The sequence below is a fragment of the Hesperophylax consimilis genome, chromosome 19, assembly GCF_061612785.1.
Source record: "Hesperophylax consimilis isolate HC1 chromosome 19, BYU_Hcon_1.0, whole genome shotgun sequence".
In the NCBI taxonomy this organism is placed as follows: domain Eukaryota; kingdom Metazoa; phylum Arthropoda; class Insecta; order Trichoptera; family Limnephilidae; genus Hesperophylax; species Hesperophylax consimilis.
In genome coordinates, this window is record NC_142854.1 from 8,122,274 (window position 1) to 8,139,808 (window position 17,535).

The 17,535-nt window shown below is 32.5% G+C and overlaps 1 protein-coding gene across 2 annotated transcripts in view; it reads left to right on the forward strand.

Moving 5' to 3' along the window:
- Positions 1-3,471: 3,471 nt before the first annotated feature.
- Gasp (Chitin binding Peritrophin-A domain-containing protein Gasp) overlaps positions 3,472-17,535 on the forward strand; it is a 35,376-nt gene continuing 21,312 nt past the window's right edge. For both annotated transcript variants that reach the window (XM_089643449.1, XM_089643448.1), the window contains exon 1: positions 3,472-3,602. In XM_089643449.1, coding sequence (XP_089499575.1) covers positions 3,551-3,602 — 52 coding nt within the window. In that variant the 5' untranslated portion in view covers positions 3,472-3,550. The remainder of the gene's footprint in view (positions 3,603-17,535) is intronic.

A 17,535-nucleotide genomic window follows, 5' to 3' on the forward strand; every position in this document is an offset into this window, starting at 1 on the left:
CCAAAAGGTAGAGAAATACCCGAAGGGTTAACACTTTATATTCATTGTTCGCCATGCTGAGAAATAGAACCTGGAAAAACTGTCATTGGCAAAGAGAAAGGGAGGAGAAGCAGAGAAAGATCCGGACGCCTGTGATACTTGGTCTCTACGCAGTGCAGGACCGCAAGGAGTAGAGAAGCCTTGCCCATCAGGGTAACTGAGTGAGGGTCAGGATCCTCTGATAAGTAGATAAAACAGTGATAAATTAACCCGTATACCAAACAAGGTAAATTATAAATAAACGGAAGAACAGTCCCATTTAATAACAATTGAAATACAATCGTGTCCCAGCGATAGGTCAAGGATATTTATAGATTTTATAGCTATTCAAATGCATGTTGATGAAGCGGTTACTGACGTTATGTCTTTACCATTTGAGACGAATATAGGAAACGATTAGCATATCATTTTTGTATAGTTAGACCGTGTGAAGATTTAGAAAACATGTTTGTTATTGTGGGTAGGTGTCTAATATTGTTTAATGTTTGTATTTAGTAGAAGTACCATTCTGTTGATATGAAGTAATTACTGCTAAATAATATTTTAATTACTCTTAACGCGGTTGGCGCTAATAAAAAATGTTTTAAGACAGGTAGATAGCAGTCCACTTGGGGTAATGACAGGGCCGGCCTCATGCAGGCACAATTGGAGCGCTCCGGATTTCCGAAATGTTAAGGCGCCAAGGCGCTGATAATACCTAACTCTTAACAGTCCTAACATAATTTTTCATTAAAACGGCGTTACACAAAATTACAAATAATCCGAATATTATTGAATACAATGATCGCCTACTTGGACGTCAACTGGTTTTGACACGGGGCGCCAAAATTCTAGTCAGGGCCGGCCTCGGGTACTGATACTAATCCTGATTTTTGGCAGTGAGGCACGGAACTGACAGAGGAAGGTGGACGAAAAGGATGAAAATGGCACGATCAAGTCAATAAAAATCAATAAACACTTTCGATTTTTATTTTTAAATAATTTTGCAGATTTTTATTTTTCCCAACAATATTAGATGGAAATCTTTTTTGGTATTGTTTAAAATGAAAATTTTTAAAGCATATCATCTTAATTAGATTGTGGCTGAGTGGAAAAATATGAAATTCCACACAGACGTCGCTAGTTCAGTCCTGTGCTAGCTAGTCCTCCAGCTTTGCACAAGCAACATTTTCCGCTTATATAAAAATTTGAAATATTTTTTTCCTCAATTTGTGTCATTTTGGCACGTCGGGGGTTGGGGCCTTGTAAAAAATGGTATCACAGGCGTCCGAATCTTCCTTTGCTTCTCCTCCCTTCCACTTTGCCAATGACAGTTTCTCCAGGTTCTAGTTCTTAGTTCGGTGAACAATAAATATAATATATAAACTTTTTGGTACACAGTACATCGAGGGCAGTTGAGTCTTTTCGTGCCCTATACGGCACAACATGAGAAGAAATCATACAAGTCTTTATATCTCCTTTTGTATTACGGTGAGATATTATGTCTTTTAAGCAGTGATAGAAAAAGGCAATACTACGCTTTGTTTATGAATTTAAAAGTGTTTCAGTATTATACGGCAGAAACCGAGACACATAATTCCTTTTTTATTACGCCTAGATGCATGATTTTCAATTTAAGAGAAATTTATTTCTATATAATGAACTTTATTTTTGTTTTTAGAATAAAAAAGTTCCATCAGCCACTTTTGTGAAACTCAGAAAATAAATCCTAATATCATTTATTTATTGTTTGGGAACATTTACAGACTATTATCATGAAAAATCATTAGATAAGCGCTGCAAAAAACTTAGATGTCAACAGTCCACTTAAAAATGTTCACATCATCGCATTTTGTCATTATACATTATCAAGGCATGAACACTTTGATATGTTAGGAATTTACACAAAGTTAATCAGGAAATGGCCCGCAATCCAGTTTTTACTGAATAATTAATGATTTGAAGAGATTCGCAATACTCATTTTTCCGTATGGAGTTTACGCTTCCATCGTTATACAGGGTTTTCCAATAAGAAGTGTTATTTTGATATTCGAAGAAAAATACCTTTTTAATATAAATGATCGAATGTTTATTTCATTATAAAGAGGAAGATATGCCGTTAATAGTGAAAAATAACATCAGTCAAATGACCACCACGACCACGCCTACAGGACCATATCTTTATCCACCAAATCATTACCAAATCACAAAGTGGCTGCCTTATGTCCTCGATAGCCTCACGAATTCCATCTTTGAGGTCTTGAATCGACGCTAGGCTGTTGGCGTAGACCTTCTCTTTCACGTGGTCCTAAAGGAAGAAGTCGCAAGGTGTTAAATCACAAGATCTCGGTGGCCAATTGTGATCTTCGAGAGATAACACGGTCCGGATACTTTTCCCCTAAAATATCAATGGTTTCGTTGCTTGTGTGGCACGTACCACCGTATTGTTGAAAGTAAACGTTGTCCAGATCAATACCATCCAATTCCAGCCATAAAAAAACATTTTATCACCGGAATTAAATACACATAACACCTCTTATTGGAAAACCTATATTTCACCGCAAGTTTCTGTACCTGTATTAAATATAAACTTATAAATTATTCCTCCTTCCTTGTAATATGGGACAGGACACCATTAGAGCAGATAATTTTCTTAAAAATGATGTCTAATTTTTCGTGCTTTTACTTTGTGTTACAACATTGTCTTTGGCGGCAAAGCTGAATGTTCTGCACGGAGAAAACTAACTCATATAATAATAATAAGCCTTTTATTCTGAACTTCTGCTAGGTACATTAATATTATAAATGTTTTGTTTATTATAATATATCCCGAAGCTCAGTTTGCCTCTTGGCATAGGCCTCCTCTAACAATTTCCATTGGGACCTGTCACGCGCTACTCTTTTCCATTGATGTCCAGCCGTGAGTTTTAGGTCATCTTCCCATCTCATGTGTGTCATATAAATTATTAAAAATTGGTCAAATTATTCGTATTCCTGTTAAAAACGAGACTGCAGCGCTTAAATAACGAATTGACAGGTTTCCTAACAAACTGTCGTTAAAATATGTATTTGTTAACACGTATTAATAAGAATTTTTATACTGTCGCATTTCGTCGTTATATTTACTAGCAAAATGAGCAAAAGCTGCGTGAACACATCTTCCAATATATTCTGAATGGAATAATATTTTTTTTGGAAGTGGATTGCAATCACGTTTTTAACAGGATCAGCCTACACATCTTACTCCGTGTGTTCCTTGCTTCCAAATTTAAATTGGGCGCTCTTCCTTAGTGAAGTCGCCGCACGCCGCCTCTAAAAGGAAAGCACGTTGGTCGGCTGGTTGCTCGGTTGCTTGCTGGTTGGGCATGACATGTTCGCATGGCTTTTCACCGCCGTACCACGTGACCCGATGGTATAAAAGCGTCCTCCGGCCAGCCGCGAACAACAGTCACTCTGCATCAGTCACCTCTTCCACACCCAAGGAAGACGAAAAACAGTGATCAATAGTTAAAATAAATTACAAATTATCAAAATGAAGTCACAACAGTGTATAGTGATTGTCGCTTTGGCACTATTCGGAGCCGGTATGTAGATTTTTATTAAAATTGTTTAAATGTTTGCAAACTCGGAAAAATGCATTGAAAATAAGGATTGTGCAACGTAGTTTTTAAATTAAGTGCGTAATTTTATTTACTTATAAGTGTGTTATTGTTAAATTAAACAACTGCCTAGTGTTTTACATTTAAAAAAAATATGTTAATATCGTGAGAAAGTGAACAATTTTTAAATCTCTTTTTATCATTTTTAATGCATTTTTTGAGTCTGATTGTTCAACCGTGTATTATTTATAATTGTATGATTATATAATTTAAAATAAATCTCCTTGATTTATTTCTTTACGACATTAGTGACACATTTTTTTATTAGGGTGGTAGAAATAATTACAATGCACGATTTTTAAAGCATTTTTTTAAATAAACACAAATACTTATAATATATTTAAAAAATAAGTTTTCGACTTTTTTCAATTTGAATGAAAATACAGAAATATTACAATTATGTTTTAAATCATTAAAAATGGTATAAAATGCATCGGAGAACAGTTTTTTGCGTAATTTTTAGTACTTTTACCTTGATAAAAACAACAGATTTTTGCTTTCTCCATTTACGAAATAATCGATAATTTTTCTCAACATCTCAGTAATACAAACTTTCAATGCATTTTTTGCTAATACCTATCGTTTAACCGAGATAAAAAAAAAACTAGATTCTGCGTTACTTTCACGATTTATACGTGCGTGATGGCAACAAGCTAAGAAAATTGATTTTAAATTGGAATTTTAACGAGATATTCGTGCAAGTAAATAAGCAGTGCATTTGCAATTGAACATTCAATTGCATTACAATTTACCTTAATTTAACCAATTATTTTATATGATGGCAATAAATACCTCAGTGGCCTTCAGAGAAAATTGGCGAAAATCGAGTAAACGAACTTCCCGGGCACATTTTTACAAGGCTACTCAAAAATTTACAACATTTAACGCTGTTTATTAATGTTTTTAATTACATATATATATATACATTTTGTTGAATTTAATAATTTTGGCTGCATATAGATATCTAGTGTTTGTCGTTTGTACACGGAGAAAAACGAGTATTGCTAATTTATTAAGAATGAATATGATAACATGCCGTTTCCTGATAAACTTTTAGTAAATTCCTAATATATCGGAACACGTGTTGATGCACCTGCATTTGTCTTTTTAATATATAATGACGAAATGCGAAAATGTTAGAATTTTTATCAACACGTGTTCCGATATCGTTATATAATTCATAGGTATTTTAATAAAAGTTTATCAGGAAACTTATTGATTCATTCGGTAAGGACCTGCGATCCCGTTTTTAACCGGATTACGACTAATTTTAAATGAATCTTAAAAAATGAGCAATACTGATTTTTCTCGTCTTATGTTTACATAAATCCGATGAAACTCTCAAACGGTAATTTCTGACATCTTTAAATTTACGCAAATTTTCTGTGTGCTAACTATTGTAAACATTCCGATTTCGAGTATTTTCTAAAGTTGAAGGAAGTAGGTTATGGGAGGTAAGAATTAAGTGGAAGGGTATGAAGTTTTTGGCTATTCAGATAGTCATTAAACACGGCTAAAGCCAAATAGAACAACTTGACGATTCTAATTCACGCGAGAGTATCTACCACGCTTCATATAATGGAGGCCTAAAAAGTTCTAGATTTACGATCAGCGGTTCAATTAGCATATTTTTATGGCAAGTGCGGTACGCTTGAACGGAAAATATTGTGAAAATACAACACTTTTCTCATAGAGCTATTTTGAAATGGGCAACAGAATGTGACGCAGTATTTACAACAGGCCTAGATAAACAACAACCGGCTTTGTTTACAAAATACTAATTACGAAACAATAATCTATCAATTATATAAGTATACAACTAAGTAAACAAATCGCAATCAAAGCGCAACGTGCTAACGTTTTTTGACAATGTCTTTTAGATGTATAATGCTTACTCTCCGTTGTTTAGAGTAAATATCATTTGCTTCTTGCTTTAGAGCTTTGTAAAGTAAAAACGAGCTTTTATCATTTAGATTTGTAGTGTAGTAGAAAAAATGTAGCTTCCACACGTCATCTTTAAAGGTGAATTGGGGTGCAATTGAATCACAACGGGGTGTTTGTTGGAGACATTGGCGTGTCGCGTGTGGAGAAAATGTATGGAGGATACTATATTCAACAGATATTTTTTTTATGTGAATACCGCACAAGAATTGTGCGGTATTACTGACGGACTGATGGACTGAGGGACTACAGCATCCCTAATCGGGTTTGTTGTTAAGCTGCAGGGGTGGTTAGAGGACATAGTTGGAGATAAAGATTGCTGGGAAGTGTTCTATGATTTTTAGCTTTATCAGCTTAGCTAGGTAGGTTCTCTGTTTCGTTTCCCTTCTCACAAAATCCTCAATTGGAGGCATCATCGTAGTCTAACTGACTCCAGAATCATTAATTCTTTATAATAAGTTATGACCTTACAGCCGTGGTTGTCACCATTACTTTCTCAAGATACCACACGGCAGAACAGGTATTCTGGTACAAACAGAGGAATCACCATAAAACTTATAACATCCTATAACCTAAACTTAAAAATTATTTATTTTTGAAATAACTTTGAGTAAAACCTCAAATTTTAATATTTAATATGATGGTCCCATTAGCAAGCAAGGATCTTGGGTTCAAGTCCTAGATGCAACGAATATTTTCTTCAATTATTAAAAAATAAACATTATCCTTTACCTGCTAATCAATTTCTAGATGCACTGATGCAATGCGTTTTTCCACAAATCAAAGCGCATAAATACTGCATCTATTTCAAACAACGTTTCAATCATTCAATAAATCATCAATGTTTTCTCAATTAGTTAAACGGATTAACTTGCATTAATTTCATTGATTGCTTTAAAAGTTAAAAGTTAACCTAGCTCATTCTTTCCATGAAAAGTATATCGGGCAATTCTCTAGGAAATTTTCTTCTTCGATACATATTTATGGTTATATCATATCGCAGGTAATACTCACTATGGTCTTAAAATAAAAGTTGCCGTTTGACAGGTGGCTGTAAAAATGCGGTGCCTAAGCTTACATAACTGTCGTAACCAATTATTACGGAATTACGCTTTACCTATTGGGTAATAATTGATTCTGAGCGGTAAATTATTTACTCTTTGGTCTTGCAATGACAAACGGCTATTGGATCATTTTTTTTGTAGACAAATGATGTGTGAAAAATGAAAGTAAAAGATTCGTTCATGGGCAGTTCTACACAAGAGTAGATTTTCATTGAAATCAATGAATAATGTGAGGGTGTAAACGTTGTTATGAGATTTACAAAGATCTTTGGATGAATGTTAATATCATATGAACTATAATTTTCCTTGCGTAGTACAAACGATATAATATATGTATCATGAATAGTATATCGTATCCTTTTTTTCGCCGAGAATCCTTCAAAATTCAAGCTTTGCGAATGCCGTAATCGAAGCCCCGTTTCACGGCCAACCACTTTAGTCTGCCGGCGTTATTTCTCAAGAAAAAACATAAAAAAGATATTCGAATGTCAATTTGAGTGTACTCAGTGACTCAATAGTTGTTTGCCAGAAGGAATTTCATTCTTGGTTCTAGAAGCTTCTACAGAATAATATTATTTGCATTATGGCGATAAAAAGAACGAATTTCAAGGCCATTTATCTTTAGATTTTTATGAACAACACCCAGGTGCAGCCGAACATGTTTTTTAAAAATTTTATTCAGGAAAGAATTGCGAATTTATTCATAGTATTTTTATGTCATTAGTGGTCGTAGTGGAAGAAATGCTTCTTAACGCTTTCCTCGAACTTTTCACTTCAGTAATTTTTGAAAGTCACAAAATCTCACTAAATATATTATGCTTTTCTGTCACTCCGATGTCTAACATGACACATGGTCCAACTATTTTATTCACTTGATCGTTCTACGTATTCCTGGGACGCCTTTGACTTCTTCATCCGTTTACTTTCACATGTGTTATCCCAACAGTTATTGAAACAATTTAGATTATAGGTTTAGTCTACAAACCAAACCTCATGCAAATCTTTCAATATTTAGTTCTTGCACAACACTATTGATAGCCCTTTCTTCTAGGGCATTGCTGTGCACTGCATTAGAACTAAAAACTGAAAGATTTGCATGAGGTCTGGTTTGTAGACTAAGCAGACCTAATGCAAATCTTTCAATATTTAGTTCTAATGCAGTGCACAACACTATTGATAGCCCATTTCTCTAGGAATGATAGCTTACTCGTTCCTGAAAACTACAGCCGTATTTGTTAGTACAATTTGTTTAAGATACCACATGACAACAATTGTTCTTGTACATTATGGCATTACAAGAGGAATGGCTCTAACAAAAGAAATTTTAAACAACGTTAATATAATGATTCTTTCAGTTTAAATTACTTTAGTTTGTTGTTTAACTGAGTAGAGAGATTACGGATTCGTGCTATCTAGATGCGAGCTAGAATGTGAGAGATAGATAAAACTAATACGTGGACTTTTATACTAATTTAATATATCTGTTAAATTTTATATTTTTTAGGTACCTACCTATCTCTCCAAATATTATTAATTACTTTACCATAGACAATTCTAAAATATTATCAAATCTTATTCGTAATACAGCTGTAAATTTTATTTAGGTGTGTTGCTTCTACTCTGTTGTTCCATACCATAAATACATGATTAATTCAGACATCCTAGTGAGATAAGGATCAAAAGAAAGGTACCTTTAATAAATACACACACTTAATATTTATTTAAATGTCAAGCAATTAAATGTACGATTGTATGTGTACCAAGGCTCGCATATATAAATTTATCGATGTAATAACATAACCCAATTGTAACTTACATTACGGGCGTGGAACTATATTACACATAACTGTATTATATTCATATCAAACACCTTGAATTACAATTAATAAGGTATTGATTACTGTGTCACATTTATTGTTGAAGTAATGTAGGTGAATGGCTGCTCCTAACGGTCACAGTTCGATCAATTATATTATATGTGTCACTGTGACTTCATTCGTTGGATATACACACATAATTCGATAATAATGTCATTATTGTAACAGTAAGTGTCGTATATAGTATACAATAATAGCAATGAGAAAATAATGAGGATCTCTGTAATAAACGTTCAATGAATTGGAAAATAACTTCTGATTGTGTTTCGGTAAAACAGCTAAAGCAACATTTTTCTGCATTGTTATAAATATTAATTAATGATTTGCAATTATTAATATAATGATTTTTTGAGTTGAAATTACTTTATTTTGTTATTTAACTGAGTAGAGAGATTACGGATTCGTGCTATCTAGTTGCGAGCTGGAATGTGAGAGATAGATAAAACTAATACGTGGACTTTTGTACTACTTTAATATGTCTGTCTCGTTCTACACTAACGAAGTCAAATACCTGACTTTATTGTTCCATTTCCTCCCCTACTTAAATTATAAGTACTATTTACTAACTACATAACAGAGTGGTTTCATATAGGTCTTCAAATTACAACATGGTATAGTAATTTTTGAAGATTAAGGCATTTATACAGAAAACCGTAGATAAAATTACTCAACACTCAAATATGTCTTTAAAATTTCGAAAAAAAAATCCACTTCCATATAAAATTTTATCGTCTCCTGTGAAATTTCCATTTTTTGGCTTGAAGGGTTTTACCAAACCATAATCGATTTGTTACATGCAATATGTAGAGAATTTTTGTCAGCGAAAAACTGGTCAATATTGAACGGCGATTCTAGGTGCGTTTCAGAGTTTGAACAAATTATGATCTGCCAAAAAGAACAACGATCATGTTGTTACGCTTGTCAGTTGATCACAATTTGATTGAAAGCTTAAATGGACCTAGAAACAGAGTTTAAAGGGGTCTTTGAAACACAAGAACCATAATGGAGCACTATTTATTATGTAAATGTGAATGGGCTAAAATATATGGTAGTAATATATTAATTCGCCCATAATTTGGATAGTTTTTATGCAATTATGTCTTATTGATTTCCTGCATTTTTATTATGGTTATCAATCGTTCTTTGTCGGTCAAATATGCAAAAGAATTTCGACGAAAAAAGACCGTTTGAAATACGTGATCATATGAAAATAAATTCCTTTACGGCCATGACAGTTTTCGAAGAATGAGTTCCATTTATGAATGCAGCCAATCACGAACGCGGATGCACGTGTGGCAATTCTAATAGGAAATTCAAATAAGGAATAGATACTCATAAAAATTAAACGGTAGCAACGAAACATTTTATTTTTAAATTGATTGTATCTCCAAAATTTTTCAATTGATATAAATATAGCGCAGACAAAATATTTATAGAAAAAATATTTCCTGTTAAAAATTTTGTATTATAGGCAGGTACTTTATCGCTTGTCTGAATTTTTCACACACTCCGTTCCAATTTTGAACATGACACTTAAATTCAAACCAAATTTGAGTTCATTGAACGCACAAACAGCCAAAATTAATATTTTTGTTTCGAACCCACTTAAAAGAGAACGTGGCTCAATGAAAAAATAAAATTTTTACTGTCACTTCTGTCATTATATATTATTATAACGCATGCAAATTTAACACAGCCTTATTAAGGCTTCTTTCTTCGGAATCGTGCAACGATAATAAATAATCATTATTGATGTTTTGTAAGATGATTATGTATTCTTAACCTAAAATAAATTACGATACGTACCATGAAGATTTCATAACTCTAATGTGTTAAATTTGATGTAATAAATAAATGCACAATTCTAATGGTGAATAGAATTAGTCCTTATTTTAGGTGAAATCAATTTTTAAGTACGTAGGTATTTATAGCAGTCTAACAATAGTCAAACAGTGTGATAAACACCTTTTAGGTTCACTGAAGAAACAGGTTATACGTGCATCATTCCTCCCAACGGAACGTATTATTTTCCTTTATCCCTTTGTTTTACGAAAAGGGTTCCATCAAGTATTTTCTCTCTCTGGGTTAGCTAATCTTCTAGGCAGACGGTTTACGAAGCGTTTCTTGGGCTAGACCTGTTGGAGGAGCCGAAGTCAGGTAATTTGACTTTCTAGAGCAATAACATGACCTTTGATCGGTCATCACAGCTGTGTTCATATATCGTGACCTGGATCATATCTGTTAGCCAGGGTGGAGGGGTGAAAAGGTAACCAATAGCATCCCTCACCCTAATTAGTTAGAGACGACAAGATGCGGGAATTAGATAGTATACGAAATCAAAGAATTATATAATATACTCTCGGAATTAGCATAATAACTAGATGATTTGTTATAGTATGTTGCATAAAGCCTCAGAACTCAAAAACATAATATGGAATTTGCTGGCAGTAAGTTTATTTGCAGTAATTGAGACGAGAAATTTCCCATATTTTCTGTTCGAACTACATTTGGCTTCACTGAAACCTACCATATATTCATTGTACAATTGCTGAGAATTATCGTTTTTGTTCCTGCATATTATAGATGATTTCTCTTGTGGAAAACGTTTCAAGTAAATACAGACTTTGCACAAACACTCGTTTTTATAATAGCACTCATTGTGGAGTAGATATTTAATAATGTTCACTGCGATATTAAAATAATAGAGAAAGTTCTTTCTCAGAAATGGATAGATATTGTATGGATCTTAGAAATGTCATTATTCTGTTGTTATACCAACATTAAAGCGTTAATTTAACATTAACAATAATGTATTTGATTTCCTCCAATAAATTTCCATATTATAAAAGTAATTAATTTATATAATTATGTCGTAGCTATAAATAAACATGATGCTAATAAAACTAATTTGATTTACATAATCTCGTCTTCAAGTATGTTAAATAATAAAATAAATATCAAGACGACATAACGTTCACATTGAAAACGAAAGTTGCCATCCTTCGCATTATTTGAAAAATATTTAAATAACGCGTTTGTTACGTGGAAACAGTTTTATTAATTCTAACTCGTGGGTTCCTAACAGTGATTACTGTCTAAGGCTTTAGACAAACAATAGCAACACTCTTCCGTTGATTTAAATTTAGAATCTTAATTAAAATCATTACCGTAACGAAGTGTACTACTAGCTTTGACAAAATGCGTTTTTATACACATCAAAAATAATTATTAGTTTAGGGTTATAGTATTCTGAAATCGATTGGCTACACGTGGCTCATTATTTAGGCCACGTGAAGAAGGCTAACCAGTATAGTTATTTTTTAATAGGGAAACAAGCTTTGTTGAATTAAAACATCTCCAAAAATAAGTGTTTTTAGTACAGTCACTTAAAAACACTTTTACTTATAAATTATAACATATGTAATACCTAGCACAATACTGCAAATGAATTATTGTTGGGTTAATGTTTAATTTTTTATTATTTTTTTTGGTTAACTAATGTTTTAAGACAAGATTTTTTTATGCCTAGCACAAAGGGTAACAATTATTTTACAAGCAATAATTATTCGCCTGAAACACTCATCCACATTGAAAAATCTCCTGATAAAAGATTCATGTATCTTAAAAATAATTGTTTAATTTTTTGCTGTTGTACACTATTGCAGTTAATTTTCACAGAATTTTGTTAAAATAAAGTTAATTTTGCGATATGTTTTTTGTATTTGATAGAATATTGTTAAAATTATTATTATATGACAGTACTTTTTTGGAAATTAAATTAATTTGTAATTATGTTTTATTTTAATTTGATATTGTATGATATTGTTGGAAATCAGTTTAATTTGACGGTTTATCGTAAGAATTAAATTTTATTTGACAGCATATTGTCACTCCTTTATCTATACAAAGCCAGGATGCTGCGATGGAATTAAATTCGTGACGAAATCGTTAGGTAATATTAAAAATTTACTTTAATGCAATAGTATATTATAAGAAATTAGTTTAATTTGAATGCGCATCGTAAGAATTAAGTTTAATTTCACGGCATATTGTCAATCCTTTATCTCTACAAAGCCAGGATGCTGCGATGGAATCAAATTCGTGACTAAATCATTAGGTAATCTCACATAAACGTTGGCATTATGCAATGCGCGGCATCTCTATACGACCTTTCCGTAAAATTAACGTTTTTAACTTTCACTATGATTGTAAAATTTGTTTACATTTTCCGCTCGAGTGTTTTGGTGGTATTTCGTATATTTTTAAAGATTAGCAAATGCACGGTAGCCTGTTACGTGGCCGATGGAAGAAATGCTTTTAATAGATATATTCACTACCGTTTTCAAAGCTTTATTCATGTTCTATTGTAATTAAATCAATCTTTTTATGAAAAGCCTCGTTCAGACTACTTTAAGTGACTTATTTCAATTACTTACATTATTTCTACGACATGCTCGACAATATCATCTTCAAACTCCTAAAACAAAGATGAGAAAGACTTATTGTATTAAAGTTTCTGGCTTCTTTCCCTAGCCATCTCACAGCGTGTACGCTGGGATGCCTTTTTGTTTATTACCACAAGCATAGATTACAAAATATAGGTTTCGTTGGCACATACTTTTCCGGACTCTCCCATCTAAAATAAGATTTATTAACATTTTGTGGATATTAACAAATTCGCTCATCATGCTATCCAGAACTACCAAATTACCACAAAAAAATATATCTTGGAAATTAATTGTAAAAGTTCTAATTTACATTTTAATGATATCTTAATATGCTTTTACATTGCAATAATCGCAGTAAGATGGTGAGAGTGGTCAGTTAATACGTACAATTTCATATGCAATTACTTTTATCGTTATTTATGCATCTTAAAGAACTTCTAAATAATAAATAATCTCATAAAATCAACCAACAAAAGCATTAAAGAATTATACTGCGTTTTGCACAACGCACACGATTCCGCTGATCGAAATCATTAATTACTCACTCAAGTACGTTTAGTAATTACGAAATAGATAAAAAAAATAAGAAACGAGCAAAAATGACATCTTAGAAATACACATTGCTGATTTCTCAGCATCATTTGCGATAGAGTTAGCTCTGTTAGCTAAAATCTCAAGGCTATGCAAGACAATGACTCTATTTATTGCCGGAAACAATGTTTCTTTGTGTATATGAGAATGATGCTAACTTGTGAATGTAATAAGCGGTTTCTGTACAATTTCTACCAGTAGACTAAATTTTTTAACGGCAGAATGCAATTAATCATTTCCCACGCTCCACAACGATCTTTAATTAATAGTTTTTTTTTAACATTTCGAAGGCATATCTCTCGTATTATCTGCTTTGTTTTATGCATCAGAACGTATTGTCTGAAAGTTGCTTACGTTTGATTTTCATAATTCATATTTCATGCACTTTTCACACAATTTTATAAAAACTGTTATGGAATTGATTCAAAGCTTTGATTTGAATCACAATATGAAACAGTATCTTTAAACGAAATCAATTACTCATCTGAGTATTGAACAATAGAACGAATTGAAAGTCAGAACAAAGGGTCAATAGGAAATAGCTGCAGACAAATCTGACGATAATATCCGGTTTATTGCCTGGTTAAACACATAGATGGCATAATAATGATGAATTTTGTGTTTTGTTAAGGTGCAATTATTTTGATCTTTAAGTAAGGGGCCATCTGTCGGCTTGCGAAGGTCAAGAAAACAGAAGGTTGTTCCGAAACACCTTGCAACTCCCAGCTTCGTGTGCGTCCGACAAATGGAAAGTGTTCTCATATATAAACCTGTTTCATAAAAGCAGTTCGATATTAAGGTTAATTTTAAACACAGCCTTCTTACGGTATTTATAAAGGGAGTAGGTAAAGAACTGAGATATTAATTTCTTGGTCTATAGCACGAGGAGAAACATTGTCACAACTAGATATTTGTTCAAACGATTAAGACGTAAACACGGCCATCCATTTTGGCGTGTATAATTCAGATTTCGGCGAAATGACACACTCTTTACGCAGATAAGATTAAACTGTTTTGATTTACGCAAAAAACTATTGACGAAATTCATTTTTTATTTTATTTTGTGATGTTGAACCACAAATATTAAAATCATTTCCGATCTGAATCCAAAGAACTTAACTTGCCACATTAAAAAATAAAACTATAACCAAAAAAGGTATGTAGGAAATTTACACAAAAAAACATTTTTTAATTGGCCTGATACTTTATTTTATTCTAGGTTTACAAAAAAATGATCGATTAATTCCAAAATCTGTTTTACTTATGGTATTTAAATAATGCGTCTTTAATATTTCTACGCGATCAAATTAACAAACTAGAAACCCATGATTATCGCTTTTCTTCACTCAGCATTTCCTTACAATTAGGGTTTTATGAGATTAGGATTCAAATTTACGGATTATTATTAAAACCACTACTAAACGATTCATGCTGCTTATATTTTAAATATAAATTAGTTATAAATGCACGAGTATAATTTTTGAGTTCAAATGACGTGGGACTCACAAGAATGTTTAACATGGTTAGCATTGTGTAGGTGGTTAGACGGCCGAAGTTATGTGGTTCAAATATAATGTGTTAAGACTATATTAAAATGAGTTTGTTAGTACTTGTTTTTGTTGAAAAGATTAATACGCGAGTTAGGCATCTCAAATTAACTGACGAGCTTATGATTGATCGACTTATCCCGAAGTTTCTAATGTAAGTCTCACATGTTATGAGATCAAACCCATACCTAGATGTGTTACAGATTATGTTGTGTTTGTAGGTTCACTGTTCTGGTTACCTAATGAACCAGTTTTAAAAACTAATCTGTTACATATGAGATTATAATATTATGTTTCCGTAATCATCTGACGAAAGAATGTGTTTTAAAAAGTAGCACAGCGAACAGAATATAATAAAACGTTTAAAAGAAGAAATCAGAAATATTTTGTCCCTCCTTCAAAATACGAATTGTACTAGTAATATGCATTATTTGTATATTTAAAAAAATTCTATTATAAACAAATTTTCAGTACATTTTTAAAATTATTTGTTAGACCTAGATTATCGAACAGCTCTTGTGTTATTGTGCAATTAACTCTCAATTTCTTGAGCAGCACTTAGGAAATACGATAGTCGCATTTCTAGGGTTCGTCTTACAACAGGGCTGTCAAAGATACATACGTATATAATTTTAATAAAAGTATCAAATAACCCCAATAAGTGAATTGGTTATTTAGCAGGGGTGCCCGGGTTCTCAGGGTGAGTTCTGTTCAGGATGAGAGTTCTCTAAACTATCGACCAAATTCATGAATATAACCAAAGTTTGAATGATAATCTCAGCAATAAAATCATTTTTCCATCATTGCGACCTAATACGAATACAAAAAGTTTTTCTGCGTCATCTTAACGTTTTTCAGCTACCTTGGAAAGGAGACATTACTTAATACAGTAAAACAAAGTTTACCGTTTTTTTGCACTCACACAAATAATTTCCTTCAAGACCTAGGTCATCTTAAGGGATGCTGTGTGGAGGGTCTTTTTGAAGAGAACTAGAAGTGACATGGGTCATGAGTAGACTCATCTTGTAGGAAGGAAGAAACATGGAGGTCGGCAAATCATTCAACAGCCGAGTTGTTTAGTCAAAAAAACTAGTTTTACAACAGACAAATGTCAAATCATTTTAAAAGAAATTTATTGCCAGTGCAGTAGACTATATAAATATTACGAATAAATAAAAATGTCTGGAGTAAAGTGCTGGAGAAGAAAATGGCAGGTAAAAAGTGATGAGCAAAAGATTTGGCAAAGATCAAAAGAGCGTGCAATCGATGTTAAAGTTTAAGTCTTTGGAGAGTGTACTACATGAATAAGATAATGTAACCATAATGGATAAATGAAACAAATAGAGATATAGCATGGAAGCCTACCAACTGTCGCCGATGTACGAGCAAATTGCAAGGACTATTGAAGTGGCGGAGCCAATGATAGTTACGCGTTTGGTATAGGTAGTAACAAAGATTGTTGTGCATAGAAGTGACTTTAAGTAGTGGATACTGGAGAATGATGTTGGCGACACTCTTTTGTACGCATTGTTTCGAACTAATAATGATTCATGGCCCATCTCTTTTCTTTCTTTTATCTATGAAAACACCACCATCAAGATTATAAGATTGTAATTATCACGTATTGCGTTCTTGACGACTCAGCAAATTATAAAGCTACTTAATAAACTCATGTCACAATAGTCGACTTATGAGATAACAGAGAAAATTATCACTACTCTGATCATTAGGTCCGGTGAAATATGTAAGTTATTATTATGTAGCCAAGAACCTCATACATTATGCGATCAGCCACGCCTTGAAATTTCTCTTTCATTCTTAAGTCGAGAGCCAAACACTGGGTTATGTTAGTGAAATGGTTTTACAGAGGCGAATGATCCATCAGCATAGTTTTTATGACAACTTGATTCTGGCTTTGAATTTAGACTACTATATAATATATTTAGTTTTGATGATTTTTTCGTATGCAGTTTGTCCATAAAATATGTCATTTGCAGGCAAATTCTACTTATAAAGGAAGCATTTATTTGAGAGTATTTTTTAGGTATTTGTCTTTTGTACAATTACTTTTCGTAAATTAGATTTAACTGTGATATAGTAGTTAACGTACTGTTGTAGTGTTGTATCTTGGATGACGGATGATAATGAAGAAACAATTACTTTCATAAGTTAGATTTTACTGTGATATAGTAGTTAATATACTGTTGTATCTGGGATGACAGATGATAATGAAGAAACAATTACTTTCATAAATTAGATTTTACTGTGATATAGTAGTTAATATACTGTTGTATCTGGGATGACAGATGATAATGAAGAAACAATTACTTTTCATAAATTAGATTTTACTGTGATATAGTAGTTAATGTACTGTTGTAGTTTTGTATCTT